The following is a 15629-nucleotide window of genomic DNA, read 5'->3' on the forward strand; positions in this document are numbered from 1 at the left end:
TTCCAGGTCATTCCTCCTGTACCCTCTCTACTTTCCCATCTTTTCACACCCTCAGACTTTTCTGCCCATTCTCTCTTCGTGTGGCTGTAGTATATCGTCCTCCTGGCTCACCCTATCAGTGCCTTGACCACTTTGCCTCTTAGCTCTCTCACTTTCTGTCCTGTGACATTCCAACCTTCAACATCCCTGTTAACATTCTCATTTCCCCTCCTGCCTCTCAGATCTTAGAACTAACTACTTCTCTAGGTCTTTCACAACTCTGCGATTCCCCCACTCATAATGAGGGAAATATACTTGATTTGTTCTTTTACCGATCATCTTCAATATCCAATTTTACCAATTCTTCCTTTACACTTTCGGATCACAACCTCCTTTCTTTTACTTTCTCAGATTCCTTCCACCCGTCATTCATACCGGAACCCACGTGCAAAAGATACTCACCAACTCACAGAAAGCTTAAAACCTGAACTGTCCCCCATCTCCTTTTTCACCAGTCCAAACCTGGCTACTAACCACTATAATCACGTTGTCAGAAGCACGCTAGATGAGATGGCACCACTCACTATCCGAAATTTTCAACACAGACGCATGCAACCTTGGCACACCATACAAACTCCTTTCCTTCGGCAGTGCTCCAGGATTTCCGAACGTCTGTGGAGAAAGTTGCGCACATCCGCAGACTTTTTACGCTTCAAATTTATTTTAAAAACGTATAACTCTGCCCTTCACCTTGCTAAACAGGACTATTTTAGTATTCTAATTTTCTCTCTCTCTAACAACCCCAAAAGGCTCTTTGATACTCTTCACTCCTTAATAACACCAAAGTTAGCGTGTCAGAGAGCTCTGATCTCAGAGGTATGGGCTGCTGGGGGTTAATGCAGGGTGATGCAGCAGGGGTTAAGCGGTCTCCCTCTGCCCCTTCTCCTTCCCTCCTCAGCCAGGGTGTTATTCCTGTGGGGTACCCTGTGGCTCATTCTCTTTCCCCTGTTACAGGGCTGTCAGGTATGGGGGATTGTTTACTGATGATGATGATTGCCTCGTGGTCGGCACTATGGCAGCTCCGCTCTCTCCCTGCTAGGAGAGGGCAGGATGGGCACAATGTTAGTTGTGGTGCCAGGGCACTTAATCTTTCTAAGACCAAACTTCTTTTCTTTCCACCATCTAATAACTTACCTAACCCCGACCTTTCTATCTCGGTCTGTGGGATCACTTTAGCACCGAGGCAGCAGGCCCGCTGTCTTGGGGTTGTGCTGGACTCTGACCTCTCTTTTTCACCATATATTCAATCTCTTGCTCAATCTTGCCGCATGCATCTCAGAAACATCTCCAGAATCCGACCGTTTCTGACAATTTAAACTTCTAAAATGCTAATTGTTGCACTTATTCACTCTCGACTAGACTACTGTAACTCCCTACTAATCGGTCTTCCACTTGCTAAACTCTCTCCTCTACAATCTATTCTTAATGCAGCAACCAGGCTCGTCTTTCAGACCAAACGCTACACGGATGCCTCCAGTTTGTGCCAATCACTGCAGTGGCTGCCCGTCTTCTTCCGTATTCACTTTGAAATAATAACCCTCATCCACAAAGCTCTGAATAATGCTGCACCTCCCTATCTCTCTTCTCTCATCTGTCTATCAACCTTCTCGTGTTCTTCGATCTGCCAGTGATATTGGATTAATCTCTACCTTAATTCGAACCTCTCATGCACGTCCACCTCCTCGTCCTCATAGACTGTAAGCTCTTGTGAGCAGACCCCTTACTCCTATTGTTCCATATGACTGTTTGTTCTTTGTAATGTAATATTATATTTGTATATGTCCCCTATGATTTGTAAAGCGCTACAGAATTTGATGGCGCTAAATAAATAGAGATTATGATTATTATTAAACATGGAACCAGGACTGTAATGCTCAGTACTTGAAGGGTATATATCACCATTTTTTTTAACACCTAATTCATCAATAGGCAATACCTCTACATCTCTTCAACAGTGCAGATCAAAACTGCCTTTACATGAATGTATGCCCAGCCGAGCGAAGATAAAGCATGCTCTATTTTTTTTGCGGCTATCGAACAGTGCGTTGAGGGACTGTTCTGTGCAGCTATTGCCATCTATGCAAGCTTGCGGCCGTACTTACATCCCCGCATGTTTGTGTAAATGCAGCCTTACACCTTAGGGTGGTGTCACACGTGGCGTTTTGAACCCGTTTTTAGTCCGTTTTTAAGCAGTCCATTAAAAAACACATGAGGTTTTTTGAAAACTCATACTTTTTTTTACCGTTTTTGTCTGTTTTCCCAATTATCTTAATATAATTGGGAAAAACAGACAAAAACAGATGCATTTTCTAAAATGCATGCGTTTTTTAATGGACTGCTTAAAAAATAAACTAAAAACTGGTTCAAAACGTCACGTGTGACACCACCCTTATCTACAAAAAACAAAGCCAGAAAATCCATTTGCTTGTTTTTTGTCACTTCAGTGCACATAAAAAAATTAAACCTTGATAACAAGGTCATGTGTACCTCAGATTGGTTCCAATGAAAATACCACGCGTCTCTCAAAAAAGTTTAATTTGTGCTAAATGAGAATAAAAGCAAAAAACTATAGCGCATATTTATCAAATGTTCAGTTTGCCTCAATAATTTGGCACAGCCTGCGCTACTCGGGAAGTGTGCACCATCTTTTTTTTAGGTGTGGCACAATTCTGTCGAGTTGTTGTATTAAATGTGTCTGACTAAGCACTGACACACCATTTTAGGTGTACATTTTTTCTGTCTTGTCGGAAACAGTGCAGCCGCAACATAAAACTGGCTCAAACACTTCTTAAACATGTGTGCAATCTCCAAAGATGTTCTTTCTAGTGAATAGTTAGACAAACCTGGTGCAGCCAGTTTAATAGTCTGCTGCCTATAAATTTAGTATTGTCTTAATCGTAATCCATGTTCACACAGAAAAATAAGAATATGGGTGTTGTCATAGGTGGCGTTTTGAACCCGTTTTTAGGCCGTTTTTAAGCAGTCCGCTAAAAAATGCATGCGTTTTGAAACCGCATCAGTTTTTTGACAGTTTTTGTCCATTTTTCAATTATCTTAATTAAGATAATTGGGAAAAAATACATTCATTGTTAATATGGATTATTGGGAGACATGTAAACAAGCCCTATATAGTATGTGTGTTGTATGGCGGAACCTAAACACAGCCTTCTAGATTTCCTCCAAAACTGTGCCAAGCAGTGACCTCATGATAGTGACAGCCACATTACATAGCTTTACACCACTTTGTCCACTTCTAGCATTGTTATTGTGTGCTCCTAACTCCCTTTTCCTGTGCCAGGGGCGTTCTGCTACGTGCCAGCTCTGGTGTATGAGAAGTAGAACAGTAGTTGTACATAACGTTCACTCTGTTCTCTGTGATCAGTATGCTGAAAGTACGGATGCACCACTGCTAAATGACTTGCAAAAATCACAACATTCTATTGTTCTGCTAGAACCTAGGCCAAAGAGCACACACTGACATGCTCACTAGAACACCATTTGTACATATTTAGGGCTCATTCACACTGCCGTCTGCGGGGCCGTACATGCGGCCGCAAATTTGCTGCCGCATGTACGTCCCCATAGACTGCAATAGCGGCGCAGATACGGTGCTACACATGTGTGGCACCGATCCGGCCCACACACCGCAAAAAGATAGAGCATGCTCTATCTTTCGGCGTGTGTACGACCGTGCGCTGCTATTCTCTATGGAGGGAGGAGGGGTCACCTCCTCCTCTCCAGCGCACGGCGGTATGCCCGCACGGCGGGCATACCGCGTGTGAATGAACCCTTACTAATAAGATTAGGTATAAACTAGTGCTCTGTGGCTCTTCACTAAAAAAAAGGGGCGTCACACAGCCCTTTCCATAGTTGTGTGCTCTTGGCCTTAGGCTTGGTTAGGTTTTTAAGAACAAAGTCTTAGAAACACCCTTAGACTTCTATAGCTATTTAATCAATGCAAAATAGATCACAGAATGTCATGTTTTTGTCTGATTCAAAGACCTATCTCACCATTGAGTAAGCGCACATTGTTTTGCTCTTTTCAGGTATTTGTAAAATTCTCTCTCCTCTAATAAATGTAATAGTGCGCAAATATTGGTATCATTCCAATCATTTGTTTGTGTTTTTGGGAGAAAAATATTTTGCATGGTTTGTGCAGTGATGTACATTGCTGAATTGGCTTAGTTACAGGTGTGTCTGATTCTTTTAATTTTGTAGTTTTTTCTTCTGTGAATTTCTAAATGTTAGCAAATATTTATAGGTTTACAGTGTATATCACTTTGGCATACATCTGACAGCACTTTGCATACATTACCCAATGTATTTTACCACTAAGTTCCTGCAGTCATTATTGACGAGACACTGTGGCTTTTAAACAATCTACCAAGACCAGCTCAGTCCATTGTGTAGTGGGGCTATACATTTTCGGCCCCTAGCTAATTTAATATTGAGTACCAATCAGAAGGGTATGTGATTAATAAATGTATCTCAAAATACCCCTCTAAGGATGCCCACAAACTATCCATATTATACAAGGATTTTATGTGGAGAATATCTACAGTATTATATAGTTGTAGTGTATGGCATTCATCCAAATCCCATACACGCACTGGTTAAAAAAAAAAATAATCAGCAGCTTTCCACTTCATATTTATTATTCTTAGCATGTCACTTATATGCTGCAGGTCTCTGTGTGGAATTGCAATGCAAAGATTGATTTCTGCCTACTTGTACAGTCAGTTTTACACTTCAATAAAGTCCCATGCTGATAAATTCCCTCTCTGTACAGCAGGCTGAGAGCTGCAGCCTCTTCATGGTCCTCACTGCTGCAGGTCGGGCCCAATAGATGGTCATGTGACCAGAGCTGGGTTATTCAGTATAAGAGCTGCTTACGCTCTGGCCAGATGTCTTTATACGGCGGATGGAGGAGCTTGTTCCCACAGCAGAATCAGGCTTTCAGTGTGACAGCCTGATCCTGTTCCGATCCTGGACTGATATTATCAGTCCCCTGTCACAGCAGCCCCCGAATACAGCACTCATACTGAGTCTGTGCTTATCGGGTGGATCTCGTGACTTCAATAACTTTTCCATAGCAGAAGAGATTAATAGACATGCAGTGAAGGTGCGATGTGCCTCCTTTCTGCATGTCTGTATATACAGATAACTGATAACTGCGATCCTATGGAATGTTACCATACTATCACTGGTATATGTAATCTATGTATAATAAAAGCAGGGGACTCATTTATAATGTGGGGCATCAGCCATAATCTTGTCGGGGAGGGGGGGACCTGGGGCATCAGCCATAGTCTTGTTGGTGAGGGACGGGCCTCAGGCATCAGCCATAGGCATCAGCATTTCTTTGCAGGAATTCTTTTATTCAATAGTTACATAGTTTATTCAGTCAGAACGCGTTTCGGCTTACATCCAAGCCTTTATCAACTACTAAATGTAATGCTTCGACAAACATAATATATACAATTTGGATGAGTCTCCTACTTCTGACGTCACACCATTAGTAAGTCCAAATCAAGGTGTGAGACCACCAGTTCACCAGCTGTTTGTATAGGAGTACTCCAGCAAAATATTCACTCCGGCCCCGGAAAATCCTTTTAAAATCCTCTTGTCAAGCATAATTTACTCCAAATAGGAGAGTATGCATGAAAACATAATGACCAAATGGCAAATATATCGTTCGTGGAGTACCAGCCTACGCGTTTCAGGTGCTTTGTGCACCCTTAGTCATGGTTCAAACAAACAAATGTGATACACAGGTTAAATAGATTGGGTATTCGATGACGTAACTTACGTATATCTGGTGTAAACTTATACACATTCAAACCTAAAAGTATCTACAATGTTAAATACACGTTGTCATGTCATAGAAAATCTTAGGAATGCAGCATAATTGTGTACAGATAATACCATCAAGATGTCAAATCATCAAATCTTTTGTATCTGATCGTTGTTATAATATATTTGCAATTCAACAGGAATTTATCATAATCGAATAATTGTTTATCTTTATGGTTGTAATATAAAATAGAGTCAGATAGTGCTAAAAATGGTAATTTTACCTTGTGGGGTGGCGGTTGTTTCTTCTATAACCGGACAATCCCATAAAGTTATTCCTTATTAACAAACCAGTTTTAAAAGAAAAACTACACAGCAATGCTAAAGAAATACAGCTCAAACGTTAAGGTACACATCCAAAACAGGATGTGGAGGATAGGAGAGGAACGATTAATATCAACAAAATGCATAATTGTAATGCAGGTTACATATGTATTCTGTATTGCAATGATGTTACTTACTAACGGTGTGACGTCAACAGTAGGGGACTCATCCAAATTGTATATATTATGTTCATCTAAGCATTACATTTAGTAGTTGATAAAGGCTTGAATGTAAGCCGAAACACGTTCTGACTGAATAAACTATGTGACTGTTGAATAAAAGAATTACTGCAAAGAAACAAGTGAGTCCCGGGGTACTCCACGCCCCGGTAGCCATTTTACCCCTCCTACTCACCCATCTTCGGCGCGCAGCTCCGCGTAGGTCACAACTCCGAAACAGGCGCGGGCCTGCTCTTCTGCGCATGCGCAGACGGCAGGATCGCCGGACGAGGGCGCGCAGCTACACGGAGCTGCGCGCCGAAGATGGGTGAGTAGGAGTGGTAAAATGGCTACCGGGGCGTGGAGTAGCCGCCTCGTGTAATCTCATATGCGGCTACTCCACGCCCCGGTAGCCGCATAAGTAAATTTGAATAAATACCAAATTAAAGTTATTAAAAAAGTGCAGGGACGTGAGGATTAGCCCTTAAAAGGGCTCTCCTCACGTCCCATTGATCCACCTACCACCCAATCTACCTTTATAGGTAGATTTGTGGTGGTAGGTTCCCTTTAAGTACAGAAAACAGTAATTAATGATACAGTTTACCATAAATAGCCATTTAGTAACTATCTATGCCTATGAGTTATTTTATTTGTGTTACCGAAAATTTCATACTCTAAAAATACGGCTAAAAATATTCCTCAAAAATGGTAAGAGGAGTATAATTATTTTACTAGAAAAATGTTAATGGGACCTCTGATACTATTGAAAAACACATTAATATTGAAGCAAAAACAATATTTAACCAAATCAAAATCCAACTTCTGACTGTTAAAATAACAAGACCAGAGAGTGTCAGATTCTAGGTCATTGGTTTGTAAATTATTTTGCTTTCATTTCCACAGTACACGCTGTGAAGAATGTCAGCAGAGCAAGTATTGTGAGTGTTAAGACATGTCTGTATGTGTAGATCCTCACCAATGAGACATAAGCGTTTGGTATCACAACAGCTTCCGGATGTGCTGCCTAATATGGTTTGTTACATCCTGCTCAGTGCCCATCGGGACAAGTGACGCACTCAAGCTTATAGAGCAGTCCTTGTGATTTACTTGTGCTTTCCAGATATCTATATCACTGAAGACACACACAAATGTAAGAATTCATTCATTCATGTCTACACTGTTGTATTATTCACCTCCATATAATTATTTCTGGTAAGCTTTTATCCAATCACTGTGCACTGTTGCTATGTTATTTTAATGTATAGGAAAAATAGTCTTCCATTCCAGAGGCGTTGGAGACAGGATACCCTAGAATTCTTTTCAGCAATTCATTTCTTCCAGTTTAGCTCCTATTCTTCTGCAGTCAGAGCTTTCAAGCCGTGACATATACTTGATCTGTGTGATTGGCTCGGCCGGTTGTCATAGCTACTAAACTCTGGATGTCATAGACGCTTTATGGTGCTAGGTTCATCTCCACCCGCTCTGCTCAGTGTGCTAAGATGGTTTCATTAGTTATGTTCTCTTTATTTTCCTCTTACTATTTATAGAAAAAATGATTGAAATATTGTTCCCTGTTATTGTTTAACATGTTTCTTAAATTATATTAAAGGAGTCTGACTCTTTGAAACCTGATGCCACTTAGTTGTTTGGCTGTAGGACTTGTCACGTCTGGTCAATCGGGTGACCGTCAAGAGGACCTCAATATTTAAATCAGAATTAAAGTACCTAAGCAATGATTCAATCTGCCTTCTGAGACTATGTTTCTACATTCAGTGTTTTATACGGTGGTTTAGCTATGGATTCTTCTTCGAATGACTAAATAAGTTGGCTAGCGTTTGGTATTCAGCAGAAAAGGGCCAACATGCTCTATATTGTGCGAGTGAAATGTGTGGATTGGCTACATTTATTGACGCTGTTGCACATCCTTGTTCATGTCCATTGGTGTAATAAAAGAGCTAGCATAGATTTCTGTCAGATCTAATCTAAAATGTTCCGATATACAAAACGGACATTCCCAGAGAAAGTTGAAAGTTCATGTATGTGCTATAAAATGCAATATGTGTGGTGCAGAGCCACAAATGATAGAGATATATTGCTTGATAATTTTGGATAATGTAACGATTGTGGTCTTGCATATATTACAAACTCCACTATGTTTTGTAGTCCAGATTTTGTCAGCCGATATCATGAGTTTCTATATTTGTAACATTGATTGTATTTTTGCCGGTTACTGAGTATCCAGCAGCACTGTCCTTCACAGTCCATACAATATTTATCAGCACTGCTTCATTTCATACTTTATTTTTAGCAGCTGGCCCTGTTAACATGTGCTAATAAATCATTGAAATTATGTTGTTTTTAAATTTACCTTCATTTTCTTTCTCATTGACAAATCCTTCATTTTCTGCCAGCCATCCTTTGCATAGACAGTATATCATCTACTTGATTTATGAGCAGCATCATTTGTGATGTTGGGAGTGCCTATGATGTAATAAAAATATGTGACCATATGTTAAGCTTACATGGGCCGTGTGTTTTGTTTCCATTCCATAGACTATTCTTAGAGTACCATGGTGCCTTGTTATGTGACCTACATAATAGTAGAAACATGTACAAATACTTACCTATGCTCCTCTTGATGTTGATCCCGGCACTGTCCCTCACTAGTCTTGACACACTGCTCTGGGCTCCTAATTATGCACACCCCCTTCGTGACATCCCCTCCCTCTCTAAAATGGGGGGGGGGCACTTATAGCCATTCTTTAACCCTCCCAAAGCTTAAATTTATAGTGGGTGATGTTATTTGGTTACCTTGTGCTTAGTGTCACCAGAGCTGTTGTCATATAGTATTTTCTACTGCTTATCGAATGGTCAGACAAACCAAACATTTTAGTTTTTCACATTTTGCATTGTTTCTAGAGTCAACGTTATTTTTTCTGCCTTTATGGCAATTTGGTAACCCCTGATCACCTCTAGGGACCACTGGTGTGTGGAATACATACATACATACAAGCATGCATACTTGCATTCATATATTTGTGCAAGATTCATTGCTTCAGGAAAGGTGTTGCTATAACAACAGCAATGATAGAACCAGTATTAGAAGTAGTCGGATGTGTATTGGTCTGAAATGGCTAATGGTATAACAGTGTTATATTCTGTCTTCTTTTTTTTTAATCTGCTATAATAAGTTATTATAAGTTATTATTTTATTATGCCCAGAATCAAATCTTAGACATTCACCTCAGAAGTGCATACAGATCCCAAAATAAATGCAAAACTCAGACCAATCCCCAAATAAATACTAACTGTTGACCAAAGAATAAATATAGACCAGAAGCCTAAAAGGCATCCTCGGATATGAATTGGCTGTTCCAGTTTTGCATTGCCTTTGGTTATTCAGATCTTAAGGCTGGGGGGGTTTGATATTGCAGGGTGTTAGAATAATAATAATCTGTATTTTATGCTATCCACAGTGGATAGGAAACCGCAGTGCTTTCTAAATAAAGAGCTCACTGCCTTTCAAAACTGAGGCCCTAGTCCCCCCCGTCCCGTCCCCCCAAGCAATACATTGGGGTGTCTGCAATATTTGTTCTCTGTACCGGTCGGAAACGGGTTTTCTTTTCCATTTTTGCATTAACATGGGCAGAAGGTATGGCAATAAAATGGCCCCATAGTTGAGGAAAAAAACCTTGGACTCTACTTTCTGTTTGACACAAGGGACTCTTACTTATAGATCTAGGCACTGTGATAATCTTCTTATATTGTTTCCAGCCTACGTGACTCTTGACCCAAATACTGTCACAGCAGACCCTGTTCTTATGTTATTACTATGTAAGCACATTGTAAATTTGTCCCTTGAAAATGTAAAGCTGTACTGTGATGTTGCTGTGGGTTACAAACAATATTTTTTTAAAAATATATTTTGCGGTCTCTGATTTACCCATGATTATAGCTATAACTATTGGATCACTCTTTTTGAATTTTACATTATAGGTGATCATACCTATATGATGGTCCTGCACCCAGTGAAATCACTAACCAGATCTCCTGAAGTCTGGTGCATGATGTAAGTCACAAGAGGTGTTCAGAGGCAGGGAGAGCTTGACTTCACTGTTAAACTCTCCGCCTCCTTGACTTTATACTACCAGTTTACATATCACTTGATTTTCTCAGTGATGGAAGCATGTTGGGCTATGAAAGAAACATGGTCTGGAAGGTGTAATGCTGCTAGATAACTTACTGGTAGTAGTTTTTTAGGCCAGTGTCAGAATGTCTTAAAGGTAACCTGTGATCAAACTGTTATGACTTGGGTTGCAGTCACAAGTGACAAAAGAACTCAGCTTCTTTTCTTTTCTTTTTTTTTCTTTTCTTTTTAGGCCGGAGGCTCAACAGAAAGTTCCATCAGCTCCACCTCCTCCCCCACCACCCCCTCCACTACCTGAGCCAACACCACCTGAGCCAGAGGAAGAGATTTTAGGCTCTGACGATGAAGAACAAGAAGACCCTGCTGATTACTGTAAAGGTGACGACTTTAAGCCTCTCGCATTTAAGAATGGTGAAAGAGGGAGAAAGTAGATTCCCTCCAGTGTGCCCATGCAGTGGGTAGTATAATACCCACTCTTTGTGGTCCCACAATACTATAATGTTGGACCAGGGAGCCGATGGCTCTCTGATTGCCCGCTGCATTCAGATCTATAAAACCTATAAATGTTCATCCCCACTCCTCTTCACCTTTTATCCCTGCACTGTCTTTTGCTTATCTTGACATGTCGGGATCACCTATAAAATAAAGTTATACCATATTTTTCGGACTATAAGATGCTTCTTGCTATAGGACGCACCCCAGATTTAGGCTTACAAATAAAGGAAAAATATATTTTACACCAATTAAAATATCCCTGTTGGTTGCACTAAAGCACATCACACACAGACATACATTTACACACACAGCTCTGCATCATCCATAGTTACACACACTCAGCTCTGCATCATCCATAGTTACACACACTCAGCTCTGCATCATCCATAGTTACACACACTCAGCTCTGCATCATCCATAGTTAAACACACTCAGCTCTGCATCATCCATACAGTTACACAAACTCAGCTCTGCATCATCCATAGTTACACAAACTCAGCTCTGCATCATCCATACAGTTACACACACTCAGCTCTGCATCATCCATACAGTTACACACACTCAGCTCTGCATCATCCATCCACATACACACTCATCTCTGCATCATCCATCCACATACACACTCATCTCTGCATTATCCATCCACATACACACTCAGCTCTGCATCATCCATCCACATACACACTCAGCCCTGCATCATCCATCCATGTGCATGTGCATAGGCTGGCACTGCTAATACCCTGCAATACATGAGTATTGCAGGATATTATCATGAACAAGCAATCAGATGATTGCTTGTTCATGTCCCATGGTGGATCAAGTAAAAAAATGTAAAATAAATGTTTTTCAATAAAAAATAACTTTATAAATCGCTAAAAATGCCCATAAGCCTCAAAACATATAAAGAGACATAGAACACTCAAAAAAAGTCTAAATCATAACACAAACCCCACATGTATAGTATCACCGCGTCCGTAACAATCCGTAGAATAAAACTAAATTACTATTGAACCCATACGATGAACGGCTTTAAAAACCCGCCAAAAATTATGATTTTTACCTATTGAATCCCACTAAAAATGCAATAAAAAGTGATCAACAAAACATATGTGCTCCAGAATAATACTGTTGCAAAGTACAACATGTCCCGCAAAAAACAAGCCATCAACCAGCTCTGTAGCCAAAAATGTAACAATGTTATGCCACTTGTAAGACGGCGATGCACAAATGATAAATTTTCCCCCACATTAGGGTTTTATTTGGCAAATTTAGTAAAACATAAGAAAAAATATTCATGTCTGGTATCCCCGTAATCGTATCGACCCATAGAATAAAGATAACATGATTATTAGGCTATACGGTGAACACGAAAAAAAAAAGTAAAAAATCCAGTACAGAATTGATGCTTTTCTACTCGTGAAATCAAAAAAAGTTCCTAAATTTTCAACAATAGATTATACCATCCCCAAAATGGTAACAATGGGAAAAGCATCTCATCCCGCAAAAAAATGCCGTCACATGGCCCCAATAACGAAAGAGCGAAAATTGTATAGCCTTCAAAAGGCGCCAATGAGGAAACTAAAATCCTGGCAGCTGCAGCGCCCTCCTTCCCTTCTGCGCCTCACCGTGCACCCATAAAACAAGTAACGGCCACATGTGGTGGGTCTCTGCACTCGGGAGAAATTTCATAACAAATTGTATGGTGGATTTTCTCTTTTTATCTTTTGGAAATGTGTAAATTTTAGGGCTAAATGAACGTATAACCGACAAAATTTGACCGTTCCAAATTTCACCTCCATTTTGATTCAATAACTATGAAGATCTCAAGGGGTTAACAATCTTCGTAAAAGCTGTTTCTGATAGCTTGAGCAGAATATTTGAAAATGGGTGGGTTATAGAGGGGGTTTTAATGCTAAATATGTAAAATTTAATATGTAAAAATTATGAAAATGTAAAGTAGACATATGGGAAATGTTATGCGGCAAGTTATTTAGGTGGTAAATCGATCTGCCTGAAAACGTGATGATTTCGAAAATGGCAAATTTTTCTAAAAATTAATAATTTTTTCTTTTTTTGTAAATAAACGCAAAGCTTATCAGCCAAAATTTACCACTAAAATAAAGTACAACATGTGGGGAAAAAACAATCTCAGAATCGTTTAGATAAGTAACAGTGTTCAAAAGTTATAACCATATAAAGAGATGCATGGCAGAATCCAAAAGATCGGGCTGGGCCTTAAGCTACAAAATGGCTGCGTCCTTAAGGGGTTAATGTCCTCTAGATATATTTATTATCCTTTTAGAAATTGCTCTATTCAAAAGGAAAGATTTGGCTTGCCTAGCCACTAGTTATAGTAGTTTAAACAAAAAGTTTTTAATAACAATGTGTAACCTGTATTGTTTTTCATATCATGTAAAGAGATGAGTTAACCCTTTCAGGACCTGGCCCTTTTTTTTGTTTTTTCATTTTCATTTTTTACTCCCCTTGATCAAAAATCCATAACTTTTTTATTTTTCCATGTACAGAGCTGTGTGACGACTTATTTTCTGCGTAACAAATTGCACTTCATAGAGATGGTATTGAATATTCCATGCCGTGTACTAGGAAGCGGGAAAAAAATTCCAAATGCAGTGAAATTGGTACAAAACCGCATTTGTGCCGCCTTCTTGTGGGCTTGGATCTTACGGATTTCACTGTGCGCCCCAAATGACAGGTCTACTTTATTCTTTGGGTCGGTACGATTACGGGGATACCAAATTTGTATAGGTTTTATAATGTTTTCATACATTTAAAAAAATTAAAACCTCCTGTACAAAAATTTTTTATGGGATTTTGCGCTAATAACTTTTTTATACTTTGGTGTACTGAGCTGTGGGTGGTGTCGTTTTTTGCGGCTTTTGATGACGTTTACAATGTTATCAATTTTAGGACTGTTCGACCTTGTGATCACTTTTTATAGAATTTTTTAATTTTTTTAAATGACAAAAAAAGTGCCATTTTCGACTTTGGGCACGATTTTCCGTTACGGGATTAAATGCAGTGAAAAACCGTTATCATATTTTGATAGATCGGGCATTTTCGGACGCGGCGATACCTAATGTGTTTATGATTTTTACTGTTTATTTATATTTATATCAGTTCTAGGGAAAGGGGGGTGATTTGAGTTTTTAGGGTTTTTTATTATAATTTTTTTTTTTTAACTTTTTTTTATTTTTAGTACTTTTCAGACTCCCTAGGGTACTTTAACCCTAGGGGGTCTGCACGATCCTATCATATACTGCCATACTACAGTATGGCAGTATATGTTGATTTTACTACTCATACATTACAATGTGCTAATAGCACATTGTAATGCATGGGTTAACCTGAAGTAGCCTCGGGTCTTCGCGAGACCCGAGGTTACCATGGCGACGGATCGCCGCTCCCCGATGACGTCACGGGGAGCGGCGATCCTCGAAAAGATGGCGGCGCCCACGCACCGCCATCCTTTTGAAGCCGCCGGCAGCATTGCCGGCGGCGATCGAGGTGAAAACACCCGCGATCGGTGCTAGCAATATGCAGCAAAGACTTACCGGCTATGGAGAGGGCTCAGCGCGTGAGCCCTCTCCATGCATTCGCGGCCGACCCGTGACGTGCTATTACGTCACGGGTCGTGAAAGGGTTAAATGAATATTGCTACTGGGTGGTGACAGGGATCGGGGGTTACTCGGAGACTCTTCATGTGTAGTTTCTGATTCTATACTGTGTGCCGTATATGTTTCATTTATAAACTCTGCTGTTTACAAGAATTTCCAACATTGCTTAAAGGTGTTGTCCACTTTCAGCAAATAATTGATATGGTTTTTGTAAGGAAAAGTTGTACAATTTTCCAATACACTTTCTGTATCAATTCAGCACAGTTTTCAAGATCTCTGCTTGCTGTTAAAGATAGTTTTTATGTTTCCTTCCTGTGGATAAAAATCTGTCCATAGTCTTGTGATGGACACCCAGATGCACAGGTCGGTATATCGCACAGAGTAATCAGAGCTGTGTAATACTAGTGGCTCGTGCTCCTGCGTGTCCATCATAAGACTAAGGACAGATGTCTATCCACAGGAAATGAACGTCGAGGCTTCCTATAGCATGACTGCAAGCAGAGATATAGAAAACTGAAATTGATACACCAAGTATATTGGAAACTTGCTGTAAACTGCTACTGTATGTCTATAAAATCGTGACTGTACCCTGTTCAGTCTAAATGTATCAAGTTTTCCATTAATGTTTGATCATCATTGATATCACTGTAAAAAAAAATGACATTTGCTAGGTTCTTAGGTTATGTTTTTTTTCATTTAAATACAGATGTCTATTAACTGTCAACCTGCTTGTTGTGGCGGGGCTCATTGCCGTTAAGGCAATAATCTTTGATGATCAGGTTTCATGGTTTTCTCAGACAGTCCCATGGGTTACTAGGATTACCTTGCATCTATAATGTGCGATGTGTGTATACCTTGCAACTTAAGAAGCTGAAGTGATACGGATGACAACAGTACCTTAATGAGAACACATACCATGTTCGTTAAGATGTGACACACATTTAAAGTAACACTCAGGTAGTGATGCATATCATTAGT

The 15629-nt window shown here is 39.9% G+C and overlaps 1 protein-coding gene across 6 annotated transcripts in view; it reads left to right on the plus strand.

Moving 5' to 3' along the window:
* Nucleotides 1-15629, plus strand: part of SRPK2 (SRSF protein kinase 2) — a 109277-nt gene that overhangs the window by 58149 nt on the left and 35499 nt on the right. For 4 of the 6 annotated variants that reach the window (XM_072147203.1, XM_072147196.1, XM_072147197.1 and 1 more), the window contains one exon: nt 10754-10899. In XM_072147203.1, the coding sequence (XP_072003304.1) occupies nt 10754-10899 (146 nt within the window). Of the gene's footprint in view, nt 1-7507; nt 7525-10323; nt 10444-10753; nt 10900-15629 lie in introns of those variants that run through there. The other 2 variants (XM_072147201.1, XM_072147198.1) reach the window with 2 other exon arrangements.

The sequence above is a fragment of the Engystomops pustulosus genome, chromosome 4, assembly GCF_040894005.1.
Source record: "Engystomops pustulosus chromosome 4, aEngPut4.maternal, whole genome shotgun sequence".
Taxonomy (NCBI): domain Eukaryota; kingdom Metazoa; phylum Chordata; class Amphibia; order Anura; family Leptodactylidae; genus Engystomops; species Engystomops pustulosus.